The sequence below is a fragment of the Rhinolophus sinicus genome, linkage group LG05, assembly GCF_036562045.2.
Source record: "Rhinolophus sinicus isolate RSC01 linkage group LG05, ASM3656204v1, whole genome shotgun sequence".
Classification (NCBI taxonomy): Eukaryota; Metazoa; Chordata; class Mammalia; order Chiroptera; family Rhinolophidae; genus Rhinolophus; species Rhinolophus sinicus.
Genome location: NC_133755.1, coordinates 16,103,810 through 16,131,536, shown reverse-complemented (window position 1 = coordinate 16,131,536; position 27,727 = coordinate 16,103,810). Strand labels below are relative to the sequence as shown.

Genomic DNA, 27,727 nt, shown 5'->3' with positions numbered 1-27,727 from the left:
GGGACTCCTGTTGGCATTGAATTAGGGGCAGCGACCTTTTGTTGACAGCCTCCCCCTTCCAGAACCAGGGCCCCAACTTCCCCATATCCCTGGCTCTTCAGAAGCCAGAGCAGGGGAAATATAATATTGGAAAGAAGAGTGAGTGGATTGCGCCCATGGGGGCTGAAGAACCCCGAAAAAACACCCCGAAATGGGCCATGGTCTACTTCAAATTTTTAGCTTTCTGGGCCTTGAACTATCTAATCCATAATTCCAGATACTCCCATCCCCAGGATCTACCCTGAACAGTCAATAAATTTCTACCACTCGGCTGCAAACATAACAAATGCCTATGTCCTGGCGCCCGGGACACAAGCCACACACTCCATGAAGAGAAAACCCAGCCACAACCTCCATGCCACCTGCTTAGGGCCGCGTCTGTAACTAGTTTGCCAGACCCCTGGGATCAGGTAACCACAGCTTCATCTCCAGAGCTTGGCGATGACGTCAGACCGCCCCTTTCTAGCATCGCGAGACTTTTCTTCCTCCCTCCAGTTCCCTGCGCTCCCAACCGCCCGTGCCCGCTGCCTGGCAGCCGCGGGGATGGCGAGCGGCAGAGCCGGGGCGGTGACGATAGCAGCGGTTCCACCATTGGATGAGGAGGCCTGAGGGACGGGCCAGCGTGGTGAACAACGAGAGATTGAGGTGGGTTGCCCCGAGAGAGCGAGGGCAATGGAGGCCAACATGCCGAAGCGGAAGGAGCCTGGCAAGTCCCTGCGCATCAAAGTCATCTCCATGGGCAACGCTGAAGTGGGAAAAGTGAGTACCTGGCTGGGAGGGGCGGGACCTCAGCGCTGCGGAGCCACGTGCCAATTGGCTGGGAGCGCGGTCACTCAACAGCCTGGGGCTCAGCCTCCTCCCCGCCCCTGAGCAGGCCTTGTTTCCTCCCGGCAGATGTGGCTTCTGGAGGAAAACTCTCCTGACCTTTTTGACCTTTGACTTGTCCCCTCCTCCATCGACGTCACTCTCCCTAAGACGCTTTCTCCTGTGATCCTTAACCCTTGAATGTACTCCAAAGAGAGTAAGGCGGCTTATGTCCTAATGTCAGATCGTTTGCTTAGATACCACATCTGCATTCTAGGTGACTGGTTTTTAGAGGTAAAGAATAAAAATTTAATTACACCAAGCAGTGCTTGGGAGCCAGAGGGAATTTATGGGGTGCGTGTGAGGATTGGGATTTGTAAAATGTTGCTCTGCAGACATGGAGCCCAGAATCTACACCGTTTCAGTTGTAACAGCATAACTGATGCTGACGTGTTTCACAGGGGAGGTGCAATGGATGTCAAGGAGCCTGCGTTATTTTGTATGCTTGTTTTGTTTTTATTTCTGGTACTGTCACCACATCAATTCTCTCAAAAGAGCCTTAATTCGACCGCCTTTTTCTTTGCTCCGTCTCCTAGTTATCAGCTATAAGCTCTCTCGTTATATGGGGGGATGGAGGGCAAGAGGTGACCAGAATCTTTCCCTAAATGAATTCTTAGGCCATCGCCTCTTCATCCAAATTGACTCTCCTTCTGCCTAAGTGGGAGCTGTTGGTTAAGAACCCCCCAAGATCATCAAATTAGTGATAGAGATAGGATTAGAACCTGGGTCTTCACACTCCCACTGCAGCGATCTTTCCATGATTGCATGCTGTCAAAATCAACTCAGAGCAGGATCTACATGCCAAAAGAGCATTAAGGAGAGTGTTTAGGCCAGCTCCCTGCACATCGTTCATGCTCAGTAGATATTTATTAGTATCTATTCTTTCCATTTACGTTTTACTATTTATATATCTGTCTGTGTATATACTGGGGGTGCCCAAAAATGTATACATATGACTTGTATTCATCTTTTGTTATCAGTATATATTATTATTATTTTAATACAGTTTTTTTCCTTTCTTAAAATGTGTATACATTTTTTTGGCATCTTCTGTATATGTTAGTAATAACATAGCATTCACTGAAAGTCAACATTTATTGAACATCAACTATGTGGCAGGCATTAAAAAGAAAATAAAAATCCTCTAGAAAGTTATGTACTAAACTGCCAAAGTGAGCATGCCTCACTTTTGTAATTTTACTATGCTTAATGGTGCAACACTAGAAATAGCCCAAAATACCCAGTGTCACTACATTTATATAACATTTTTCTAGATTTATTAGCCAATGCAATTAGATAAGAGAAAAAAATATGAAGTACTGGAAAGGAGAAAGCAAAATTATCATTATTTGCTAATGATATTATTGTTTATCTGGAAACCCAAAGAGAATTAACTGAAAAGTTATTAGAAACAATAAGAAAATTCAATAAGGAAAACCTCATATACAAAAATCAATAGCTTTACTACATCAAATTATAATTGTTTGGAATGTATAATTGAAAACTGTTAATTTACAATAAAAAACAAAATAAAGTGCTGAATTTTAAACAAGAAAAAATAGGTAGGACCTACATGAAGAAAAATTTCATACTCTACAAAGGGACATAAAATTACTTAGGCAAATGGAAAGATATTTCTCCATAATTAGAATCACTAAATAGTGTAGAGATGTCAGTTCTTTAAAATACTCTGCAAATGTAATTCAATTTTGGTTAAATTATCAGTAGGGCTTTTTTTTTTTTTCCTTCAGAGCATAATAAAAAGTACTAAAGTCCTTATGAAAAATTAAATGTGAGAATAACCAAGAAAATTGTGAAAAAGAAATGAGAGGAGACTAACACTACCAGATATTAAAACACGTTTTAGGCTCTTTGAGCCTCTGGAGGCTTGCCTTTGCTCTGGGGCCCGCTCCAAACCTTTTGGAGTGTACTTTTTCCTCCTAAAGATGCCACCTTTGGCCCATGAGCCATTCTCTGCTGCTCGGGTCCCCTCCTATTTTTTTGGAGTGTACTATCTCTTCTAATAAACTACTCTTTCATCACTTTAAAACAAACAAACAAACAAACAAACAAACAAAAAAGAACACTTTAAAGTTACCAAGCTTTTCCAACTGATACTGGAAAGGAAGTATATAGACATCAGTGGAACAGAATGGAGTCCAGAAATAAACCCAACCATATAAGGAAATTTAGTTTACAACAAATGCAGTAACATCGTGAGAAAGTAGGAACCATTTAAAAAGTACTATTGGTCAAATATGTGGTGATGGAAGGAGAGCTGGCTCTGGGTGGTGAGCACACAATGTGATATATAGATGATATATTACATAATTATATACCTGAAACCTATGTAACTTTACTAACCATTGTCACTCCAATAAACTTTAATTAAAAAAAAAAAGAACAATAAAAAAAGTACTATTGGAGCAACTACCTACTATTTGGGAGTGGATTCCTATTGCATTCCTTTCTCAAAAATAAATTTTAGGTACATAAAAGATTTAAATTTAACTAAAATTTTTTTCCTTTAGTTGTAAAAGTAACACGTACTCATTTTAAAGAATTTGGAAAATATGGAAAGTATACAGATAAACAATTTTAAGTTAAAAATCAAAGAATGCCCTAGTAAATAATCCTTGGATCAAAAGTCAAATGAAAACAAATGACAAAATAACCAGGAAGCACTTAAAAGCATACCAAAACCTTCAGTACAAAATTAAAGCTGTAGTCAAAGGAAAATGCATTATTTTATTCATTTCTAAAAGAGAGATAAAAAATAAAGGACTTTGGGCCGGCCCGGTGGCTCAGGCAGTTAGCGCTCCATGCTCCTAACTCCTAAGGCTGCCGGTTCGATTCCCACATGGACCAGTGGGCTCTCAACCACAGGTTGCCAGTTCAATCCCTCGAGTCCTGCAAGGGATGGTGGGCTCTGCCCCCTGCAACTAAGATTGAACACAGCACCTTGAGCTGAGCTGCCGCTAAGCTCCCGGATGGCTCAGTTGGTTGGAGTGTGTCCTCTCAACCACAAGGTTGCTGGTTCAACTCCCGCAAGGGATGGTGGGCTGTGCCCCCTGCAACTAGCAATGGCAACTAGACCTGGAGCTGAGCTGTGCCCTCCACAACTAAGACTGAAAGAACAACAACTTGAAGCTGAACAGAACCCTCCACAACTAAGATTGAAAGGACAACAACTTGACTTGGAGAAAAGTCCTGGAAATACACACTGTTCCCCAATAAAGTCCTGTTCCCCTTCCCCAGTAAAATCTTTAAAAAATAAATAAATAAATAAAGGACTTTAATGGTTTAATGGTTATACTTTGTGAGTATAATAAAAACCAAAGATTGTACATCTTAAAAGTGTGAATTTTATGATATGGTATATCTCAATTTAGAATACTAGAGGAACTTAATACTTAAGACATTAGAAAAGACACAAAATAAACCAAAAGAAAGAGAGAATTCTCTGGAAAGATTAATGAAAAAGCGAAGTGCCTAAAAGTCTGTTTAAGATAAAGAGAGAAAGCAAAAAATTACAAGATTTGTACCCAAAGAAGACATAATCACATACTGGAAGAGATTAAAAGAATGATTAGCAAGTACTACCTACAATTCTATGGGAACACATTTAAAAATGCTGAGGAAATGGAAGATATCCTAGCAAAACATAAATTACCAAAAATGACTCAAAAAGAAGTAGAAAACCCAATCAACCAGTTACCTCAGAAGAAATTAGAAAAGGAATTAAGAGATTGACCATCTAAAAAGGTATTAAGATCAGATGGTTTCATGAATAAGCTTTATTTAAGCTGTAAATAACACATAATTTCAGTAAAGTCATTCCAAGGCAAAGAAAAATATGAACAGGACTCCAATTTATTATATGAAGTCATGGTAACTTAAATAGCAAAACTTGATATAGTATCAAAGAAAAAAAATATATGCCAATTTTACATATAGAGAGGCATAATTTCTAAATATCAACAGATACAATTCAGCAATATATCAAAAATAATTCACTGTTGGTAAGTAGGGTTTATCACATGAATGCAAACATGGTTCAATATCAAGATGTTAATCAACATAATTTGTCATATCAACAGAGTAAATATTGTCAGTACTGTAAAAACATTTGATATAATCAAGTAGTAAATTCTAACACACATTTTAAGTAAAATCAGAATAAAATGAAACTCCTTCAGTGTGATTAAACAGTATTTATTATTAACCTGTAGCAAACATACCAAACGGTAAAATGCTAAGGCCATTTCCATTAAAATTAGGTATGAAAGAGGATACTTGCTATTTTCCTTTATTATTCAGCATTGTTTTAGAAATTCCAGAGACGCAATAACAAAAAGGGGGTTCTGAATGGTTTAATCAGTCAACTCTATGGGAGAACCCTGAGGTTTCTCTGTGGTCTTTGTTTATATCCAACTCAACATTCTGCATTGGCAGTAAACTTACTCCCAAAGTCCCAGCCCAGTTCTCCGGGTCCTCTAGGACCTGCAGTTTCCTAATGCAATTATCACTGAATCTTTCTGTCATCTCACTCTGAAGCTTGCCCTAGTTCTAGATTTCCAGTTATATTAAGTAAATATTTTCCTGTTAAATCAGTTGAATTGGGTTTCTCTTATAATACTTGTAGTCAGAAGTACCCCCATTATATAATAGTGTAGAATATACTTCTCTGGAGTTTGCTTTTCTCTTAACAATACATTGTATCAGTCCCTCCCCTTATCTGACATAGCTCTACTCACTGGTTGCATAATAGCCCATGATATGCAAGTAGTCCCTCTAGTGATGAGAATTCACTTTGTTTCCAGTTCTTTTCCCTACTACAAACAATGTTACAATAAATACCCTTGTGTGTGTGTGTACACATACAGGCATGCCTTGTTTTATTGTGCCTCAGAGATATTGCGTTGTTTTACAAATTGAAGGTAAGACCACCAGCAAAAAATTATGACTCACTGAAGGCTCAGATGATGGTTAGCATTTTAAAAATTAAGGTATGTACATTTTTTTAGACATAATGCTATTGCACACTTAATAGACTATAGTATAGTGTAAACATAACTTTTATATGCACTGGGAAACCAAAAAATTCATGTGACTTGGCTTTATTGCGATTTTGGCTTTATTGCAGCAGTCTGGAACTGAACCTGCCATATCTCTGAGGTGTGTCTGTATATATATTCTTAAATATTGGTTCTCTAATTTCTATGGACTATATTCCCAAGGGTAGCACTGTGGAGTTGAAGAGCACATTTTAAAATTTTCGTACCTATTGCCAGTTGCTTTTCAAAAAGGTGCACATCTCTACCAGCAGTATTCAGGTGCCCTTTTCCTGAAATCCCTGCCAACACAGGTGTTGTCATTCTTTTAATTAACACTATCAATCTGGTTAGCAAGAAATAATTTCATTGTTACTTTAATTTGCATGTCACTGACTACAGATGAACGGGAGCTTCTTTTCATATGCTTGTTGGGTATTTGGATTTGCTTTTCTCTGTATTGCCCAATTTATACTCCCTACCCATTTTTCTGTTGGGTGATGTGTCTTTCTTATCATTTTTTATGGTTTGGAGACATTAGAGATACTAACCTTTTACCAGTTATATTAATTACAAATATTTGCCCAAATATGTTATTTGTCTTTTAATATTTTTATAGCTATTTTGCCATACAGTTGCTTCTATTATTATTATTTATACATACTCAATTATGTCTGTCTTTTATGGTTTCTGGGTTTCCTTTCTTGGTTGAAAAGGTTTCCCTAGGGTTGTACATATGTTGCACATTTTCTTCTGAAATTTTTATTGTTTTATTTTTAGATACTTAAATGATGAATTCATCTGTAATTTTTGTCTATAGGGAAGTTAAGGGCCCAACTTAACTTCTTTCCAGATTGATAATCAATTGTGCCAGTAGCATTTTACCAAGTTCATTCTTTTCCCATTGACTTTATTTATTTTTTATTTTTTAAAGATTTTTTTATTGGGGAAGGGGAACAGAACTTTATTGGCCAACAGTGTGTACTTTCAGGACTTTTTTTTTTTTTTTTCCAAGTCAAGTTGTTGTCCTTTCAATCTTAGTTGTGGAGAGTGCCGTTCAGCTTCAAGTTGTTGTCCTTTCAGTCTTAGTTGTGGAGGGTGCAGCTCAGCTCCAGGTCCAGTTGCCATTGCTAGTTGCAGGGGGCGCAGCCCACCATCCCTTGCGGGAGTTGAACCCGCAACCTTGTGGTTGAGAGGACGCACTCCAACCAACTGAGCCATCCGGGAGCTCAACAGCAGCTCAGCTCAAAGTGCTGTGTTCAATCTTAGTTGCAGGGGGCAGAGCCCACCATCCATTGCGGGACTTGAGGGATTGAACTGGCAACCTTGTGGTTGAGGCCCACGTGGGAATCGAACCGGCAGCCTTTGGAGTTAGGAACATGGAGCTCTATCCGCCTGAGCCACAGGGCCGGCCCATCATTGACTTTATTTTTTCATTTATTTATTTATTTGGTTTATAAAAATTTATTTAAATTGAAAGTTGTTTGATCTATCCATGAGCATCCATCCAGCTGCCTTTCAACAGGTCAGCTGTATGATCCCAGTGACTTTAAATATCACCTTTATCATTTTTAAATTTCCTCCTGTAATGGGATCTATTTCTGGGCACTCTGTTCTGCTCTACTGACTTATTTGTCTACTCTTATGCCAACATAATACTGTCTTAATTAGTTTCAGACTATATTTTAATATCTGTCGAGGCAAATTCCTTCTTTCTACTGCTCTGTCTCCTTTTTCATACTTTGATTAGTTCTTCTCAGATAGCTGTTCTTTCATAATGAATTTTAGGATAATTCTATTTTTAAAAAGACTCAAATCTGTTAAGATTAAAATTGGAACTCTGTCTCTGTGTTATAGGGAGTGGTTATTAACACTGTTATTTAAATGTGTATCTCTTTAAACACTTTGGATTAGTATTTAAATAGTATATTGGAGTTAAAGAACTTCCAGGCCCCTTAATCTCATGAATAATTTAGAAAAAAAGTTATATTTACTTTTCTAAGATATTATGAGAGAAAACATTTGTGAAGTGCCTTCAAGCTATAAAGTGTTTTTAAAAGTGTGGCCTCAGCACCAGTCACTCCAAAGACGTTTTCCCTTTAGTTCGCAATGAGTTTATTAAGTACTTTTTATAGTAACTGTCCTATTTAATTTAGATTGAGGTTCATCAGAGAAGGATTTGAGCAGAATAAACCCCCTTATCAGCACTTCAAGTAAATTATAAGTTTCATGACTGCTAAGGAGTGTTATTAATATACGCGTGTGTGTATTACTCATATGTAAAGTGCTAGAGAAGTTCAGATGCAAGCAAGATCTCTTATAACCTGAGTGCTCAGAGTTTGAGCTGGGCCTTAAAGGATACGTAAGATTTGGAAAGCAGGGAGAAAGCTCATTCCATGTAGAAAGAAAAGTAATGATAAAAGTTAGGAAGCCAGGTCCTGGGAGTTTTGCAGAAATGGAGAGTTTCTATAGAAGTGTTTAGACAGAGAAGACAGATTAGGGCCAGGTTATGGAGGACTTTGAATAACAAACAAAGGAGTTGGGATTTTGAACTCTTGGCAATGAGAAGCCACTGAAGATTTTTGAGTTGGAATAATGTTAGTGATGTTCAGTATTGACTGAAGTTGGGAGGAAAAGAAGGCAGAAAGACCGAGAAAGAATTCCCTACAGTTGTCCTGGAGTAGAGGATGACCTAAATCAAAGTAGTATCAATGGGAGTTGGAATGAAGAAAAAGCTGGAAGAAACATTCAAAAGAAGATTTAGAAAGGCTTAGAATCAAACATGACTTTAATATTTTGATCCTCTGTGATTGGGAAAATGGGGGTATTATAGCAACAGAAGTAGGATGTCAGCGGGATAAGCTCTTTTGATGTATAAGATTAATTCATTTTTAGACTTGTTGAATTTGAGGTAACAGCAGGACATCTAAGGAGAAACTAATCTAGTAGATATTTGGAGATGTGGATCTGGTCTTGGGAGGGAGGTCAAGGCTAGACTTTGCAGACTTTGGTGGTATTGTTGAAAGTGTAACAGTAGAAGAGGTCTTCAAAGAAAACAGCACAAGGATTGAGAACTAAACTGAAAACATACCCATATTTGATATTAAGGGAAGAATTTAAAAGTGTTTTTTCTTTAAAATCTTTGCTTTTAACATTTGTTTTGGTTATCTTATAATTTTGACTTTTAAAAATGCTTTCTCTCATAATGATGAATGAAGAAACCATAATGAAGAAATGTGCTTATTTTGTGTATGTTTCCAGAGTATACTTACTACAAGCATGTATTTTTCATCTTTCTAGAGCTGTATTATAAAGCGCTACTGTGAGAAAAGATTTGTGTCTAAATACCTTGCAACAATTGGAATTGACTATGGAGTCACAAAGTGAGTATATTGTTTCTTTGGGCTTGTAAATTACTTAGAAATTCAGAACCCTTCTAAAGTGATCTATCTTGAAATAGAGATTCTGAAGATAAATTGGGAAGGAATAGTAATAAGAGACCTTTACAGATATGCAGAGAGCATACCATTTGTTCATCACTGAGCACATTCTGTTCACCCAGCCTTGTGCTTGGTCTGCAACGATGAGCGTGTCAACACAAAGCCTAACTGGCAGATACCACTTTTCAGGAAACATGTTTCTGTAGGAGGAGGTGTGTTTTTAGAGCATTTTGAAATATTCTCTCTAAAAAGTCTAAATATTAAGTGGAAAATTTCTATCAGAGGACTTTATTGGTATATGATCTTTATAGCTCATTGGACTCTAGCAAAAAATGATCCAAGAGTGACATTGGATATAATTGGGGATTTATTTAGCGATGAATCAAGGGTGGGTTGAGCTTGGGGGGACAAGGTTACATTACAGGGAATGATACTGCCAAAGAGTAGAATTGAGGTAGATCGCATACTCCCTGAAGTTGGAATCTCAGGTGCTCACTGTTATGGCCCATTCTGCCCTGCTCCTTCTCTCCTGTTACATTCGTTTACACACTTTACTCTCCATCCACACTGAACTGCCGTCATACTTACCTATCTCTGCCATTATTCATTCTGTCCACCTAACATGGCCTTTCCCCTCATCTCTCCATCTGTCAATCTCTCCAAGGAGTAAAATGCTCCTGTTCCCATAAGGCCTTCTGAATACCTCCTTCATTAGTCAGGACTCTTTGGTTGCCAATGACAGAAATGTTAAAATTCTCTGCTATTTACGGTACTTAGCATAAATTGCCTTGTGTTATTTTTGTTATTTGTATATATTTAATGTCTCCTGCTAGAGTTTAAGCTCCATGAACAAGGGCCTATCAGTATAAGTGATCTCCAGGTGCCTGGCATGATCCTAGGACGTAGTTGATATTCAATAAGAATTTATTGTTAGGTAAGATAAATACATCTAAGTTTGCAAGATTAGAATATGAAAGCAACATTCAAGAAGGTAGACCAAAGTGGTGGGGTATACCTACACTTGGGGGCACAGGATATCATCAGGGAGTGATACGGTAGAATATCCTTATTTAAGGCAGTTTGGTTTTGAATCATATGAATAGCTTGTTTATTCATCTAAGAAATGAGAATCACCACATTATACCATAGAAGTGTGGATTGTTCAACAGACTGTTCTGTTTCTGGCTGAAATTTTCTTTTTGGAAAAGATAGCTGTCCCATAGTGAATCAGGAGGATATAATTGACAGAAACCCAAGTCAAACCAACTCAAGCAAAATAAATAAAAAGACAATTCACATAATCCAATTACAAAGATGAAGCTGGGCCTCAGAGATGGCTGGAATCAGGGAGAGAATATAGCCAAATCATTTCACTACATCTCTCTCTCTCGACCTTTTGGCTTTCTTTAACAGCTTCCAGAAGCTCTCAGGCTCACACTGTAAATTTTACTTCCAGGGAGGGACCAAAACTACTATTCCAAGCTTAAAAATCCCAGGAAAGGTTTTGATTGGCAGGTGGGGACAGGCACCTTTCCCCAACTCAGCTGTAGCCAGCAGAGTGGGGTCACTTAACAAGATGGCAGAGCCCATTTGAACCACAATTGGGAGAAGGGGTTGAGAGAAGGGGTTGGCCCATCAAAACAATAGATGCACATTCCATCTTTCCTGTTTTCAGTATGGGGAAGCTCAGATTTCAGTATGTTTAGAAATTACTTGTAGAGTTTGTCAAAATGCAGATTCCTAGGACCCACTCCCTATGGTTCTGACTCACTGGGTCTGAGGTGGGATGCAGGAATCTGCATTTTTAACTACCCCTCTCCCCATAATTATGATGCAGGTGGTCTTCAGGCCACAACTTAGGAAAGCACTGCCTTGAGGTAATGAATTACCATTTTTCTTAAGGTAATTTTCTCTGGCTTCTGAATCAAATTGACCTCTTTTGAGTTTCCATGTGAACACATTTGTGTCACTTCCCGACTTTATAGACTTCAGTTCCGTCCCTTCTCAGATGCTATCTCTTTAAGGTAAAATTTTCTAATATAAATTATTATACCACATTTTCTCCAGATGCTGTCAAACTCTGTTAATTATTTTGTTTTGTTTCGCTGTTCTCACACTCTCTTTTATAAGATAGATTCTTATTTCACAAATGTGCATTTAAGACTTGGGATAAATGTTAAACTTACATTTTTGTATATTTCTTTAGTGTTTGAATTATGTATAATGTTTGATTCATTCATTTTTCAGGAGTGATTTTTCATTAAAAAGAAAAGGACTAGAACTAAATATGCTATGATGTTACCAGTAGTTAATTCTAATATGAATGGTTATTATTTTCCTTTATTTTCAAATTTCTGAAAATAAAATGACTATTGCTATTGCTTCAGTGAAGACCACAAAAAAATCAAACAGATGTTGTTAATAATATACATCTTGTTCTGCATGGTAACCAAGTATAGCTAGTAGTGACTAAGCCGTCTTACTAAGGGAAATAAAACATTCTGCTTTCATTTATCTTGCTCTTGTCCCAAACCCATTTTTCTTAGTACCATAGTAATAGCCACCATTTGTTAGTTAAGGGGTGTAGACTGAGTATCTTGAGGTAAGTTGAAGGTGAATAAGGGCGCTTATTCCAAGTGGGTTTAGTGTTGTTAAAACAAGGAGGCAGGATTATCTGCTAAGTTGCTGGCTCCTGCCGTACAGATTAGCTGGAACCAAGAACAGGCCTCTTAAATTTCATACGCATACTCTTTTGAAATTTATAAGTGACATAAATGCTATTAATGTGAATGCAGAAACCATGACCTTTTTTGGTATTTCTTTTCTATTTGAACATTTCAGGGTACAAGTCAGAGACAGAGAAATCAAAGTTAATATCTTTGATATGGCTGGACATCCCTTCTTCTATGAGGTAAGAAAGCCTTTCATGAGAAAACCTATATGCAGTGTTGTCAGTGATTTAGGGAAAGATTCTGAATTATCTGAAAGAACCAATATTCAAATAATGTGTAAAAAGAGGTAAATGTAGCTGGTGTAAGATATTTTCACCTTCAAAGGACTGTTGCTTTTTACTTTATACCTTACCCCAAAACATGAAAAGATAATTACATTCATACTTGGACTTAAGAATTCATAGCAGGATGTTAGAGTGAACTTTCCACTTCACTCCTCAGCCATGAGTTCTCTCCCCAGAGAGAACCCCACTTGGTTTACTTTCATCTGTTTATCATTTCTAAGTAGTCTCATAATGAATCTCATGGCCATTCTCTTTTGTTTTTCCTTCCTTGGGTTTTTCATTCTCCCTAAGGAGGCCTTCTGCTCGTTTCTAATTTGCGCTTTTCACTTCTGCTCTTATCTTCATTATTTCCCTCCTTCTGCTTGCTTTGGGTTAGAAGTACAAAATGCTGTGATATTCCAGGAGCCATAGAGATGAGATTCTGTCTGACAGGGGTAGGGAGTTAAATGGTGGGGAATGGAGCAGAAAAACTACATAAAAGATGCAGTATTATAGCTAGACCTTGAGAGATTGAAGATAAAGAGGTGCCTGTTTCCAGATGGAGTTAGGAAGGCATAGGGCAGGTCTGGGAATGAGAGATTATTCAGTTTGAAGTACAGGGGGTAGGCGGAGGATAAGACTAAGAAGTTTGTAGAGGAATGATCAGAAACTTTTAACATCAATTTAAAGAGTTTGAACTTTGGGGAACTGGCAGTGGGGAAACAATAAAGAATTTTTGAGCCAGGGCTTTAAAAAGATAAATATGCATGGTGTATAATGTTGCTAGGGAGATTCATTAGAAGACTTTTGCAGTAGTTCATTCAAGACATAATGTTGGCAATGAAAATGGAAAGGAAGTGACAGATGCAAGAAATGTGGTAGAGGTGGCTTCTGCAGGTTTGTTTGACTCTGCTGAGCAAAGGGAGAGGAAAGCAGCAAAACTTAACACCAGGCGTCCAACACAATGGCGGAGAACTGTGTGCTACTTTCATCACTAGACGTTCAAAAGAAGGAAAAGTTTAGGAAAGAATGAGTCGGAGGGTTTCCTGTTGTAAATGTTGAACTTGAGATTCCAACAGGACATTCAGCTGGAAGAGTCTAGAGCTAATTGGAAATGTGGGTCTGGAGGTAGAGATGAAAGGGCTCATCTTGGAGGTTCTCACAGTTGAGAGTGTGACAGTGGTTGATGTGGCTGAGATGGGAAGAAGGAAAAAAAGAAGAGGGCCCAGGACAGCATTTGGGGAATCATGGTGGCTGGCTGGAGTGGGAGCGATGGAGAGAAAAGTTTAGTTAAGAGCCTGGGGCACATGGTGTATGGGAGCCAAGGCAGCCAGAGTGTCAGGAAAGAAGGGAGAGCCCCGTTTTTATGACTGCAGGAGGGCTAAGGAACGTGAGTGCTGAGGGCCAGAAGACTCCTGGTGTTCATCCCTTTAAATTCTTTCTGATTTTGTTGGTTTTAGTTTTAGGGGATAGCGTCTTATGTTTCTGCAAATAAACAGGTATTTATGTTCTTGGTCCAAGTGTCTATGCCTAGAAAACTATAGATATTTCAGTGTGAGTCTCAATACATACTGGAATTCTTCGAAAAGAATTGTATAATAATACATGGCCTCTGTCACTGAAACCCCAAATCTGTCAATGCTGCTTCTCACACATTCAACCTGTCATTGCCTCTGCCACTTTAGTGTGCCCTGTACTTCATGCTGCCTCTTCCCAGAATTGTAGATGCCCCAGAGGTGAGTTGCCATTTCTGATGAAAACATCAAAGGAGGTTAACCAGAGAATGGATGCAAGGAAGGAAGGGAGAAGGTGCTAATACACATTGTTTTCCAGGCACCATGTAGGTGCTTTGCCTTCGTTATCTCATTTAATCTTCATCATAACCCTGTGGAGTAAGTAGTATTATCCCCATTTTACAGATGAGGAAACAGACGCAGAGAGGTTAAGTGACTTGCCCAAGATCACACAACTAGTAAGTAAGTGTGAACCCAGATCTGTCTGACTCCAGAGCCCGTGCTCTTTTCCACTACATTACACTGAGGCTCTGAGTTTGGAGTTCTAAAGTTGGTATACAGACGCTAGAGTCACAGGGAAGCTCTGCCTAGCATCCCGGGAAAAGCAGTCTTTGGGATGTGATATATAAATGGCTGTACTTATTGCTGATATTTGTGTCATTTTTGCCTAGAGTTCTTTTTTAATTGTTCACTCACCTTCCAAGTTCTTCCTATAAAGGACTTTATATAATTTGTGTTCTTTGAAGGTCTACTAACAACAATTAAAGATTGAATGCCTTTGGGGAGTGGAACTGAAAGTGAGGGAGGGCAGGAGGCTGTTGTTTCCATTATAAGTCCTTTGGTACTAACAGATTTATTTTTTATCATGTTGCTTTGATTTTATAAAAAAAAAAAAATCCCCTAAAGGCAAGCAGATATTGAGATATAGCAGCAAATTTTATGAATACACAAAAGAATATACTTTGCTAAGTTTATGACTGTGAAATATATTTTTGTAAAATCACAACGCACCACCCCCCTTCCACCCCAGCTTACTATTTCAGATTTTGTGCATTTGTTCTTTTATGTGAAGGTTCGTAATGAGTTTTACAAGGACACACAGGGTGTGATACTGGTCTATGATGTTGGGCAGAAAGACACCTTTGATGCCCTGGATGCATGGCTGGCAGAAATGAAGCAAGAGCTTGGACCTCACGGAAACATGGAAAACATTGTATTTGTAGTGTGTGCCAATAAGGTAACCGCTTTGGAAATGGTAGGCTCAACTTTCTAGATTTCTTATGGGAAAAGTGCAGCTCTGAGTTTTGAGGAACAAATAAAAAGAAAAGTTCCTTATTCAGTAATACAGGAATCAACAACTTTTAAAAACAAGAACAATAAAAAACCAAAACCTGGTATATCAGGATTTTTATCCATTTTTGTTTCTGGTGCCATCCTTGGGGAGTCATATTGCTGACTGAGCAGGAGAGGTGGACCCTAATTATCATACTCTGACCTGATTGGAGGAGGGGCGTAATTAGGGGAAAGGTGGCCTGTGGAAAGGGATGAAAAGCAGACCACAGCCCCTTGAGTGTGGCAGATATTCATTATGAAGCTGACCTTCACAGAGGTGAATGCAGCAGTTTTCTCAAGGGATAAAGTGGGAAGTGTGGTAATAGGCACTTGTTGCCACAGAAAATCAGTCCACATTCAGTATTAGTAATTGTTTGTCCCCTTTGGTCCTGGTAATTCTATGTACTAGTGCTGGGGTTCATTTAAGATTATTATTTGCCTCAGTAAAGGATTAACAAAGACCTCATTGGGCCTTTGTAGTGGGACAAGTTTGGAATCTTCTCTGCCCCTCAACTTACTATTTCAGATCGATTGTCCCAAGCACCGCAGTGTTGATGAAAGTGAAGGGCGTCTCTGGGCTGAAAGCAAGGGGTTCCTGTACTTTGAAACTTCAGCACAAACTGGAGAAGGAATTAATGAGATGTTCCAGGTAACCTAGCATTTTGTTGTTTTAGAGTTTGTGTCAAGGCTGCCCATGACAAATTTTAGTTTATGAGAAGCAAAAAAAGTAATAGGAATTTCTCATTAGAATAAGCTCTTTTCAGAAGCTGGTGAGAAAGAATATGAAGATGAGTATGTGTGTATGTGTGATAGCTGTCTGCTTTCTGTTTTAGACCACACCTGGCTAATCATCAGAATTACCTGGGGGACATTCTTCAAAATACAGATTGCTGGGTTCTAAACCTACTGGAAGATTAACATTGTGAAGAAGCTCTCTAGGTGATTCTGATGTTTATCAAGTTTAACAAAAGTTATTACACACTTAACTGGGACAAAGATTTTTTTCAAAACTACCTTTGGTTACATTTGTATGCATAATCCAATGGAAGCATACATTGGCAGAATTGCCTTGTTGTAGCTAAGATAATCCTATTATTGTAGCCCATCGGGGTGCAATTAGAGAAGAGGAGACTATCATTGCAGAGTCCAGCCAGTCAAACATAAAAATTAGGTCTCACCCATCAAGTAGGCAATAGGAGATATAGTCACATTGGAACATGAATAGATGGTCACTTTTCAAAATGTATTAATCTTGAATAATTTTAAGGGGAGGAAGTTATTTAAACTAAGTTATGAAGTCAAGTTGACTCTTAATTATAGATACATTAGGAAGTAAGTGGTGGCATGAATAATGCATTTTTTCTTATGAATATATCTGATATTTTGGGAATTTTTAGCATTTCAAATAATACAGCTATACTATAAAGAGTTCTTAATTATTGAGTGGGATTTTATTTAATCTTTTATGCTGAGTTTCCTTCTCACAAGCTGTCACCACTCCTATTAGAAGACAGGTTTCATCCTTGGCTGACAGACTAAATCGTGCATCAGTAGCTTCTATTTCAAGACCAAATAAGGTTGATGTTGGTTTGCCCCTCTTGTATTCTTTTGATTACATAGACTTATGTGAGTTTGTGCTTATATATGTGCAATAATAATACTTAACCATTTGAATAGTATTTTACAATTCTGGAGGAGTTTACATATTTCATCTCATTTGAGACTCTTACCAATGTGGCAGGTATTATTCTCATTTCAGATATGAGGACACCTAAGACTAGTAGTGATTTGTTCAAGAGTTACAAATAATAACTGTTAAAAATTAAATTAGCACTATAAAGATGTTAGTCCATTCCCTTTGGGCCTCTATTGTGTCTGATGATATGTTAGCACCCATTCTTACCCTTATTCTTTTGTATACAATATGCCTTTTTTTCCTCCTCCAGTTACTTTTAAGAGTTTTTCTTTTTCTCTGGTTTTCAGCAGTTGTCCTATGTTCCTAGGTGTGGTTCTCTTTATATTTATCCTACTTAGGATTTGTTGAGTCTCTCGGATTGGTAGGCAGGTGTTTTTTTAAATCAAATTTGGAAGTGTTTTTTTTTTAACCTCTCTTTCTCCCCTATTCTTACTCTGTTTTCTTTCTGGGACTCCAGCTACATATATATTAGACCATTCGATTTTGTCCCACAGTCCTTGAGGCTATGTTTATTTTTATTCCATTTTTTCTGTTTTCCAGATTACATAGTCTCTGTTGGTCTGACTTCAATCTGCTGTTAAATCCACTGAGTGAATTTTTCAGTTCAGTACTTTTCAGTGCTAGAATTTGCATTTGGTTCTTTTGTGCAGTTCCCAGTTCTCTGCTGAGTTCTCTGTCTGTTCACTCATTAAAAGTATATTTTCCTTTAATTCTTTGATCATATTTTCCTTTACCTCTGAAATATTTGCTTTATTATGAATTTTAAGTTATTGGACTATATTAAAATTCTTTCAATTGATACTTAAAAGGAATTCCTATTTTCACAAAATCAGTTCTACTCTGGGATGTGTTTTCTTTTCACAGACCTTTTATGCATCCATAGTTGATTTATTTGAAAATGGCGGGAAACGTCCTATTACAAATAGCAGTGCTAGTTTCACCAAAGAACAAGCAGACACCATTCGCAGAATTCGAAATAGTAAAGACAGTTGGGACATGTTGGGAGTCAAACCTGGGGCCTCAAGGTAAGCAGTGCTCTAGGATATTAGTGCTGAGTTCTCTTATAGAGAATGACTCAGTCATCAAAATTATAGCTGCAATATATCTTCTTGTAATTAGCTAGAAATATGAAGATGTGTGGAAATATATTAGATTATTTAATATGCTCTTTTGCTGAATTAACTGAATAATTCAGTTAATGCCAGTTGCCTGATGTGGAAACCAGTTGCCTGCTCTAGTGTATATGCATAAATACTTTCTGAAATGGTATGCTTTGCTTTTGTTGCATAAGAGCCTTGAAGCTAATATAACCTTAAAAAAATACCTTACAAAAGAGAATTCTTAAATCATAGAATTTTAGAGGACAGAATGTTAGCAATCAACTTGCCCAATTTTACAGGGAAAACTGGAACCCAGACTAAACACATTCAATAAATTCAGGAGTTAGTAATAAGATTGGTTTTTGACCCTGAACACATGTGTCTGCCTATTTTTCTGTCTTTCTATCACTCTCAAAAATCCTGTTAGTTCCTCATCTGTATATATTTATGTTAAATTATTTTATTTTAGCCAAAAGAATTATTTAGGAGAAAAAGAAATATAACCACTACTCTTTGTTACTTGTGCAGGTAATTGTTGTTCAATTTGGTTTATACCTTTTTTTCAGTTTTATTGAAATATAATTGGCATACAGCACTGTATATATAAGTTTAAGGTGTACAACCTAATGATTTGACTTACATATATTGTGAAACAATTACCACAAGTTTAGTTAATATCCATCATCTCATATAGTGGAAAAGATTTTATCTTGTGATGGGAAATCTCGAGATCTACCCTCTTAAGAACTTTCAATTTACATAACTTTCTATGATATAATACTACTTACTGTGTACATCATAATTTATAAGGGTTCTCAGATCTTTTTATTTTGTACCATAGCTCTCCTCTCCATGTTTTCCCTTTCTACTTTTTCACTTTAATTCCCGCAAAAGAAAAAAGTCCATCTTGAAATTGCCTTGTTGGCATCAACAGTGTTAAGTGTCTTTTCTCCATTTTGGTCTCATAGCGTATCTTTAAGTCCAGAAGGAAAGAGCGGAGGGAAAGAGGAAGACGCCTCTGGTCACACTTGACTTGCCGGGCATTACTGAGGATACTTTAAACACATGAAGGAATTCCGATGACCTCATGTAGTATATAGAGCACAAAGTTCATTACTGTCTTTTAAATGTCTTTTTAGACTTCCATGGTCTCATTCTAAATTCTTCCTTTTCATCTCCAAAGGACATTGGCTCTAAAACTAAGAAACTATTACTTTACTTCTTGATTAACTTAGAACAATATTTATTAAGGAAAAAGAAACTTGGGTTCCTTATTTATTCACTGTGGTTAAATGGAATCTACCAAAATTTACAGGAACTCCCTAAGTTCCATATCCTTAACCAATATAAACATGTACTTTTTTTTTACCTTTGTTCCTCTGGGTCTATCATACTAATTTTGTGTGACATTGAGCATGTTTGGGCAAAACCTAAAAACATTTTTTTAAGATATAGAGTTTTAATGTTTGTTCAGTGCTAACTGTGTTTATTATTCTTGAACTTTAAGAATATATCTTCAGTAGAATTAATATACTTCTTATACACTTGATTCATTCTTGTTTCTCCAAAAGTTTTCCTTGAAAGTCTCTCCTGCTACCCTGAATTCTTAAAAGGCATTCTTAGAGGACCAGGCCTAACTACTAACCCCCTGTGGACATGTCTCCTCCAGAAGCAGAGTGGCTAGAGGGACCTTACCCAGGTCTCACTCATGGGGAAGAGAGAGGATGCTATACCTGCCTCAAAGACAGAGAATCTTTTAGGGAGAATGTAATTCTTATTAGCTAATATCAAAATTACCTATGCAGAAGAGCCACATGCAAGATTAAAACAAAAAAATTCAGAAAGACTTCTAAAAGCAGACAAACCTTTAGAATGTATACCGAGGACGTGGAAAACTATTAACATGGCTCTATGACCTCAGTCTCTCCAAGTTGACACATAAGACTTCGCATCACATCCAAAATATCAAAAACCATCTCCCTAATTTGGAGAGCCAAACTAGAAATCCTTCTGATAGAAAATAAAGGAGAAAAGCCTAGAGAATTTGGGAAAGCACCATTTCCAAGCTTACTGGATAACTGGAATCCGGAATTACAAAAGGAAGATGGGAAATAAAACCATCTGTAGAGACAGAGCCAGACTCTGACCAGGAGAGTGTCTGGGTACTTAGAAGCCTCTCGGAGGCCTGACAGCTGAGGACAAGGAGGAGCAGGGGGACCTGCAGGGACAAGTGGTCTCCAGGACCCTCCCCAACCAGTCCACTCTCGCTGAGGAGCTCACAGGGTCTTTGGAGAAACATTTATTGTTACTGCTTCTTTCCTCTCTGGATAATACTCATTTCTCTCTTGTTTCTTTGGTCTCAGGGAGCTTAGTGCATATGACTCTCAGGTACCCCTTTCCATGTTCCTTTCTTGGTGACTGGAGTCATCATCTTCCCAGGGCCTCAACTTCTCCATGACCCTGGAACTCGTTTCAGCCCTTTTTCCTATACCTTATTCCCCTGTGTATCTAGCTCATCATCTGCTTCTGCCAATTCTTTTTTTATATTATATCTTTTATCCTCCCTTCCACAAACATCGTATCTAAATTCTCGTACTCATGCTTGGGTTATGGTAACAACCTCCTACCTGTCTCCTAACTTCAAGAAACAGCGTTCCCAGCACCATTTTGTCACGAAACACCTACTGTTGGTACTGTTTGTCAAATCCAGTTTTCCTGTTGTTTGTTCTTCATGGCCTCGCACTTACTAACCCCTCCTCCCTGGCCAACTTCATGTCTTGTGCTTCCTAGCAGTTTCCTCATGGACCTACATGCTATGTCAATGCTCTGTTCCCAACCTCTGCCGCTTTTCTCCCAGTTGCTCTGTATTTCCCCACCGCTGTGTTGATCCCCAAGCCCCACCTTCCGGAACCCTACTCCAGGGTCCTGCCCTGACCTCCCCGTGCCCTGCTGCTTCAGTCAGCACAGATTTGCTGAGTGCCTCCTTGGTGCCAAGAACGTTCTGTTTTCCATCTGATCATTGTTTTACCAAGTGTTTTCTTAGCGTTTGCATACTCATTTTGCATTGTATTTTTTTCCTACTTGTATGCTATGTATTAGTTATTTGTTTATTGTCTGTTTGTTTCCTAGTCCTTTAGTCCCACCTTTGGAAAGGGTAGTAATTATTTGGGATATTTTTGGGGAATTATTTGCTTACTGCGAGAACGACTGCGTCATCCACACAGCTAATTGCAGGGTGTGGGGCTGACCCTGGTACTGACGTCGAGCTTTGCTTCTTTTCGTAGGGATGAAGTCAATAAGGCGTATCGGAAGCTCGCGGTGCTGCTCCACCCTGACAAGTGTGTAGCACCTGGCAGTGAAGACGCCTTCAAAGCAGTAGTGAACGCCCGCACAGCCCTCCTGAAAAGCATCAAGTAGAAAGGAGGAACAAAGACAAGTGTGGGCCTCGAGTACAAAGAGACTGTCCCTAGAGGTAAAAGAGCCAACCTAGATTTTTCCTCCGCGAAACTTGACTGCTCTTTTCACTCATGTGTTATTTGTAAATCAATAATTCAGGTGCCTGTTACCATTTCGTAGAGAGATGAAGTGAAGAGAACCAAGTACCATTTATCCATGACAGTTCATTTCATATTTCCAAATTGATTTTTTCCCCCCTGATTCATTTGTTAGCTTCCTTTAGGCACGTCACTCAGGAAATTCCATGAGATTTCTGGAGGGAGGCAGGACGGGAGCACTCTTTCACTTTTTCTTTTCTTTTTTTTAAACCTTCATCATCAGAGAAGAAAATAACAAAAACAGAAGCAGACAATCTGAAAACCCCTGGATGTTTGGTGTGATCTCACAGGCAGGTCGCTCCTTTCAGAGTGAGTTCCTTAGGTGGTCTGTTAACTATTAATCTAAAATTAATGAATTCTTAGCAGCCCTCTGGAAGTTTGGGAAACAAGTCGATACCATTCTGAATTGAGCTGCCCTTTTGTGACATTCACTCTGTTCTGCTTCTCCAACCACCAAGGGGAGAGACGAGCCAGTCCTAAGAGAAGATAGGCGACGACAGCCCCTCTGAGTGCGCTGGCGGCTGCTAGCCCCGCCCTGGATCTGAGGCCTTGCTTCGCTGTGGAAATGGGTGCCGGTCGCTGTAGGGAGAGGCACCACCTAGGAATCAGGAATCAGACCCGAGACAGAAGTGCTTGCAGCTCACACTAGATGGTGCACACTTCCTCAGAAGGCACGGCCAGCCTGGCTGCCCTAGGAGAGCCCCCTGGGAGGCTTACGCATGTTCTTATTTCTGCATCATTTGCCACAGGTAGTGGGAAAGGCAGGGGTGCTTCTCCACAAGCCAGGCCTCCTCCTCACGTCCTCCTCAGTGTCGGCTCCCCGTTCTTTTCCTCCTCTTCTCGTCCCCTCGTATTTATTTATTTATTTTAATAGCTATACATCACATCTGCCATCATTCCTCTCTTCTTGAATCCCCAGCTCCCAGCCACTGCCTCCTCAGTCCTCCTTTAGAAGCCTCGACCTGGTCCTGGTTGACCAGAGACGAGAATGGATCCTTTGGGTGGTGGTAGAGGAGAGCTCTTATGGCCTGTGTGGGAGGAATCTCCAGAATATTTCCTGGGTTCCAAATTTCTGAGTAGTAGTATTTTTAAACTACAGATTATGAAAATTAATTTCACATAGAGAAATACATTCTCTTGCCATCGTCTCCATCTCGGTCTCCAAGGGATGAACGAAGATTGGATGTTAGGACTGGCCTTCCTTTGAGAGCTTATGGAGCCACTCTCACTGCGTGACTCTCATTGTGATGCTCGTATTTTGAGCTGTGACCACTCTGCACTAGGGCTTTAAAGTACATAAAATGTTACTGCTGTCTGAGAATTATAAACAGCTCTCGCATATGGATCGCCCATCAGCATACCTTACCACCTAAGAAGAAAAGTCACCTTCATTTGATCCAAGCCTGCTGCAGTCTTAGGGATTCTTTCCCCGTCCAAAGCAGCTTTACTTTGTGTGGCTGCCACTGAGCTGCATTGAGTTTGTTGTCAGGAAACCACAGCGTTGTTTTCTAATCTTGGTGATACTGAAAATGTTCTTTTTTATGAATTGAGATCTGAAATAACGATTTCTTGTGGGGTTTTCCACTGGCCTCTTAATTTTAACTAGCTCCTTGGGACGCAGAACTCCAACCCAAAGTTCTTTTGCACCTAAATTTTGCTTAAGGCCTGCATCATGCCTAAAATAATTAAATATTGATCTGTTTTTGCAATAAAATTTAGGAGTCATATGCATGAGGGATCATGCATGGTAGTGTCAGCCCAAACTGACATGGGTACGTGGCTCTGTATAACAAGCCGGTGCCAGTTTTCATCACTGTTATTAAACACTAGGTTGGTCCCCTCACCAACTACATTGTACAGACGAGCAATTACAGCAAAGAGAGTTCTTTAGAGCTTCCATTCATATCTTTACATAATCAGTGATGTGTTGAAGTTCAGCCTGATCTTGATTCTTAGGTCTCAGGACGCAGTTCCCAGCACCTTCACTGTTAACGCAAAAGCTGCCCATGTGTTACTTCGTTTATGTAAAAGAAAGACGTGAGTTAAGTTTCAGGGTCCTAGAATTTTTCTGATTGCCGTAATCCTTGACGATAATGAAGCATGACCTGCAGTGGAACGTTTTTTTGGTACTTAACTTCATACAGAACTTTACAGACCTCTGCGTTCATGTGACTTCTTGATGTGCAGATGTACTTTGTAGTTCAACTTTAATAAAATTATTCAGCTAGTTAGGATTTCAAAATACATCAGCGAGAATAGCAACTCGCAGAGTAATAGCTAAAAAAAAAAAAAGATTTTATAGAGAATCTTGTGTTTCAAAAAAGAGTAAAAAGTTTGAATAGCTATTATTAAAGAAAAGCCATTTCTTCCATGTATGAGTCACGAAGAATGAACACTTTAAAAACTTTTTAGAAATCCCTGGAGGCATTTTAAATCCATCGTCCAACCTACCTAAGCACTTTAAAATACACACTCCTTTTGTTCCTCTGTTCCCTTTTCATGCCTCCTTTTTAATTGATATGCTCAGCTGTCAACATTTCTTCCAGTTCAGCACTGTCATTTCATTTCTTCACATAAATGTGTCCTTGGTTTTGTTTGCCTGTCAACTCCCTATTACGCAGCTATCCAAGATAAATTGCTCTAATTCTGTAGATTGCGCCTATTCTCACATTTACCTCAGGAACCTCACTCTAGTATGTTCTCATGCACTGAATTCTCAACTGGTAAATATCTCCTAATATCCATAAACTAGTACCTAATTCACTGTTAGTTAATTTAAAGGAGCCATAGTTAAGGCAGCTAAATTTCTGAAAGAAAGCCAGAGTAAGTGTGCAGCACCAGTAATGAACTAGCTGTTCCTCACAGAACAAGAACACAGTCTGGAAGGGGAGGAAGGTGTTTCGGTGTCAAAGTAGAAATGATGGAGACGCGTGCACACATTGCCTTTGACAGTGACAGGGTTCTTCTTTCAAGTGACTCGTGGGCACTTGAATGTCACTCCCTTCCCCACTGTACTCTGTCTATCTCACTCTGAGTCTGCCAACGTTTTTGTAAAACGTTTGAAAGGAATTTGGCTGCAAAATATAACTCACCGCCTTCCATTGTAAGTTTTGCAAAGTGAAGAGAGGTTCATACTTCTTGTGACCGGTATTGAGCACAATTGTAAGACACAGTCAATACTATTTGTACACTGGTTTTTCCATTAAGCATCTCTAGAGAAGACAAAAGCTTAAACCTGCGATGTGGAGACATCTGATTGTGTCTGCCAAGCGGTGCAATATGAGGCCGTGCAATAAAGGCCTTGTGGGTGAAACGACTTGTTGGAAAGTTGGACAGTTTAGGTTAGCTTCCTGCATTGATTGCTCGCAGGGGCGTTAGTCCCTTTGACTGTGAAAGCAGTCTCTAAAGAAACCCTTTGCGCTTACGAGGTAATTTACATACTTGCTTTCTGTTGAAGTAACTGAAAATGTTAAATCTAACAGTTGTTTATGTCTTGTATAGAGAGTGTCACATGTATTTAAGTTGTGTATTTTTATAAAGTAAAGCCAAATATCGAACACTGGTCTGTGGGTTGCACTTACTTATTGAAACACTGGTCTTTAACGTAAAACACATTAGTCTAGAAGCCAATCTAGTTCGTCACCGATTGAGACTTTAGATGGGACATCGGGCTTTAGTTTCCAGTTGGTAAAACAGAGGAAACTTTTATTCATCAATCCATCAGGCTATCCTGACCTTACTAAGTTGTGGTGAAAGTGTTTTTGATCTCTTAAAGAAAGATACTAATATTAGCTTTGCCCTTTTAATTCAGATAAAGCTGTTATCTCATTTTAATAATGCAGATGTTAATAATTCAGTTATCTAGTCTTCGGACAATAAGAATCTTTAAGTAACAGACTGTTGTGAACCCAGAATTTGAAAGTGGGAAGCCTTGTGGGACCAACCCACAGAAGGCAGTCTATTTCTGAAGACTTCAAACGGGAGCTTTAATTTTCCTTGTGAATGACATTTGTTCTCATCTGAGAATGTCCACCGCTCTTTTGGAGAACTGATCTACCTTCTTCATACTGCTAATATGTTCTGAAGGGGAGCTGCCAAATCCTCCTATGATCCATTCTTCCTCGCTGGCCACAGAGATAGGTCCATGAGATGGGAGTGTCACCCAAGCTGAACCAATTGGCATCCCTCCTTGGGATCTTTCTAATTGGGCCTATGAAAACAAACTTCCTCTCAGGAGAGGAAGTTAGGAGGAGTCTGATGATGCTGGCAACCTTGATTACAACCTCATGGAAAAAATTTGAGAGAATAAAACAGACATTTAGGAAGAGACAGAGTCCTGATGGCAAAGACTTTCCTTCTAGTCCCCTGAACTGGTTGTTCTTCAAGCCCATCAGCCACCCCAGAATCCTTCCAGTAAATCTCCACTCCCCTATTTTCTGCTTAAGTTAGTTGGAGTTTGCTTTCTGTTACTTGCAACTAAAAGATTAGAAAATAATAGATACCAAGGATTGTAAGCAGGGATGAGAAAGCTCTGGTCTATAGACTAGTATAATACATGATAGGTATACTATAAAATTTTATATACTAAAATGTATCCAAATAATTGATGTTTCTTAACTGGAGTCTGACTGTTTGTTCTTTCTTTCTTTCTTTCTTTCTTTCTTTCTTTCTTTCTTTCTTTCTTTCTCTTTCTTTCTTTCTTTTTCTTTTTATTGAATCTGGCTGTGTTTTAAACCAACAATAACCAGTTGTAAATTGAAAAGAAATATTAAGTTTACTCATTTTTGTAAGGGTCAATTTAAAATGCAAAATTTTATCTAGATTTTTAGTTTCCATTTGATCCATTGCCTGTCAGGGACACTTCTAATTTCTTAAATTTATAATCAAACTTTATTGTTCAAACAGTCATTTGCCATGTGTTTATTGAGGACCTGTTATGTATCAGGTCCTGTTTGAGACACTGGTGATGTAGTAGTAGAGCACAGAACCATCAAAAACTCCTGCCCTGTAAAGCTTACATTCTAGTGTCATCATTTTTCTGTTGTTTCTTTTTTTGTTTGTTTTTCAATTTGTGAAGTTTTAAAGAAATGTTCTTTTTTCCCTATAGGTTTATTTCCTATAGGTTTCTTTCTGAAGAGGCACATTTCCATTTTTGACTACTCTTCAAGATATGCAATATTACAATTAATACTGATTGCTACTATATACAGAAGATCATGTAGGTTGTTAAAATGCTGCTTTTTGTTTTGTTTTTGAGAACTTAACCATTATACAAATCTGTCTTTCATGTTGGCCTGGAGGATACAGTTCTAGACTTTAGGTGTTTCTATATTTTTTAAATTTATAATTAAAATATTCATATATTCTTCCAAAGCAGTTGATAATGTTGTATTCATTTTGAGGGAAAATATCTAAGTTGTTGTTTTAGCTAAATCAATATTGTGTACCTGTGATATCACCCAGTTACAATTCTGATCAGTTGACTGTTGTAAAGGATGCAATGGCTTTAGGGAAATAATTCTCCATGAACCTAAAACAGTTAGTTGTTAGTGAGAACTATAAAATCAGCAGATACAGCCCATGAAAGCATGTGTACAAGGGAAGAGAAAGTACAAATCTGCTATGATTGAGAGAAATTAAGATGGGAAGTGCCTCAGATGGCAGTATGTGAACATTCTGCTGATTTCAGAGTACGAGAGAAAACAAAAAGGTTAATAAAATAAATACTGAAGAGACAGAAAGCATCTTAGTGGTTCAACAGGAAACTGAAACAAAACAAAAGAAACTATCTCTGTTCTGACTAGAAGGGAACAAATACAAAAGCCTCAACTCACTGGTTGTCAAATGTTTTTCACTGACAAAACCCTATATCTCTAGTGAACTCCAACACAGGACCCCTATATAAAAAACAGTTAAGAGCAACATTTTTATCAGGATAAATTTATAAGTTCACACTTTTAATATCATTCTGTATAAAAGCAACCTATCAGGCAGTTCTGCCCCCTAAGGGAGATGGCAGCATGTATAGCAGAACATGAAAAATCCCCTTGCTACTGCCTCCTGCTCACAGATGCTGGTGAGGAGAGCGCCTCGCCTGAGAAAGTGATCAGGTTCAAGGAAAGGAAAGAGCTTGTGCCAG

At 38.5% G+C, this 27,727-nt stretch overlaps 1 protein-coding gene across 2 annotated transcripts; it reads left to right on the top strand.

Annotated features, from left to right (window-relative positions):
- Positions 1-540: 540 nt before the first annotated feature.
- On the top strand, positions 541-25,150 carry DNAJC27 (DnaJ heat shock protein family (Hsp40) member C27). Of its 2 annotated transcripts, XM_019712766.2 has the most exons (7): positions 541-798; positions 9,258-9,340; positions 12,239-12,308; positions 14,979-15,143; positions 15,765-15,887; positions 17,799-17,959; positions 21,319-25,150. In XM_019712766.2, exons 1-7 carry the CDS (start codon positions 712-714, stop codon positions 21,449-21,451), a joined length of 822 nt encoding a protein of 273 aa, XP_019568325.1. In that variant the 5' UTR covers positions 541-711; the 3' UTR covers positions 21,452-25,150. The 2 variants fall into 2 exon arrangements, with proteins under 2 accessions (XP_019568325.1, XP_019568326.1); XM_019712767.2 differs by lacking the exon at positions 17,799-17,959 and having other exon boundaries at positions 562-798; positions 21,319-21,452.
- Positions 25,151-27,727: the final 2,577 nt, after the last annotated feature.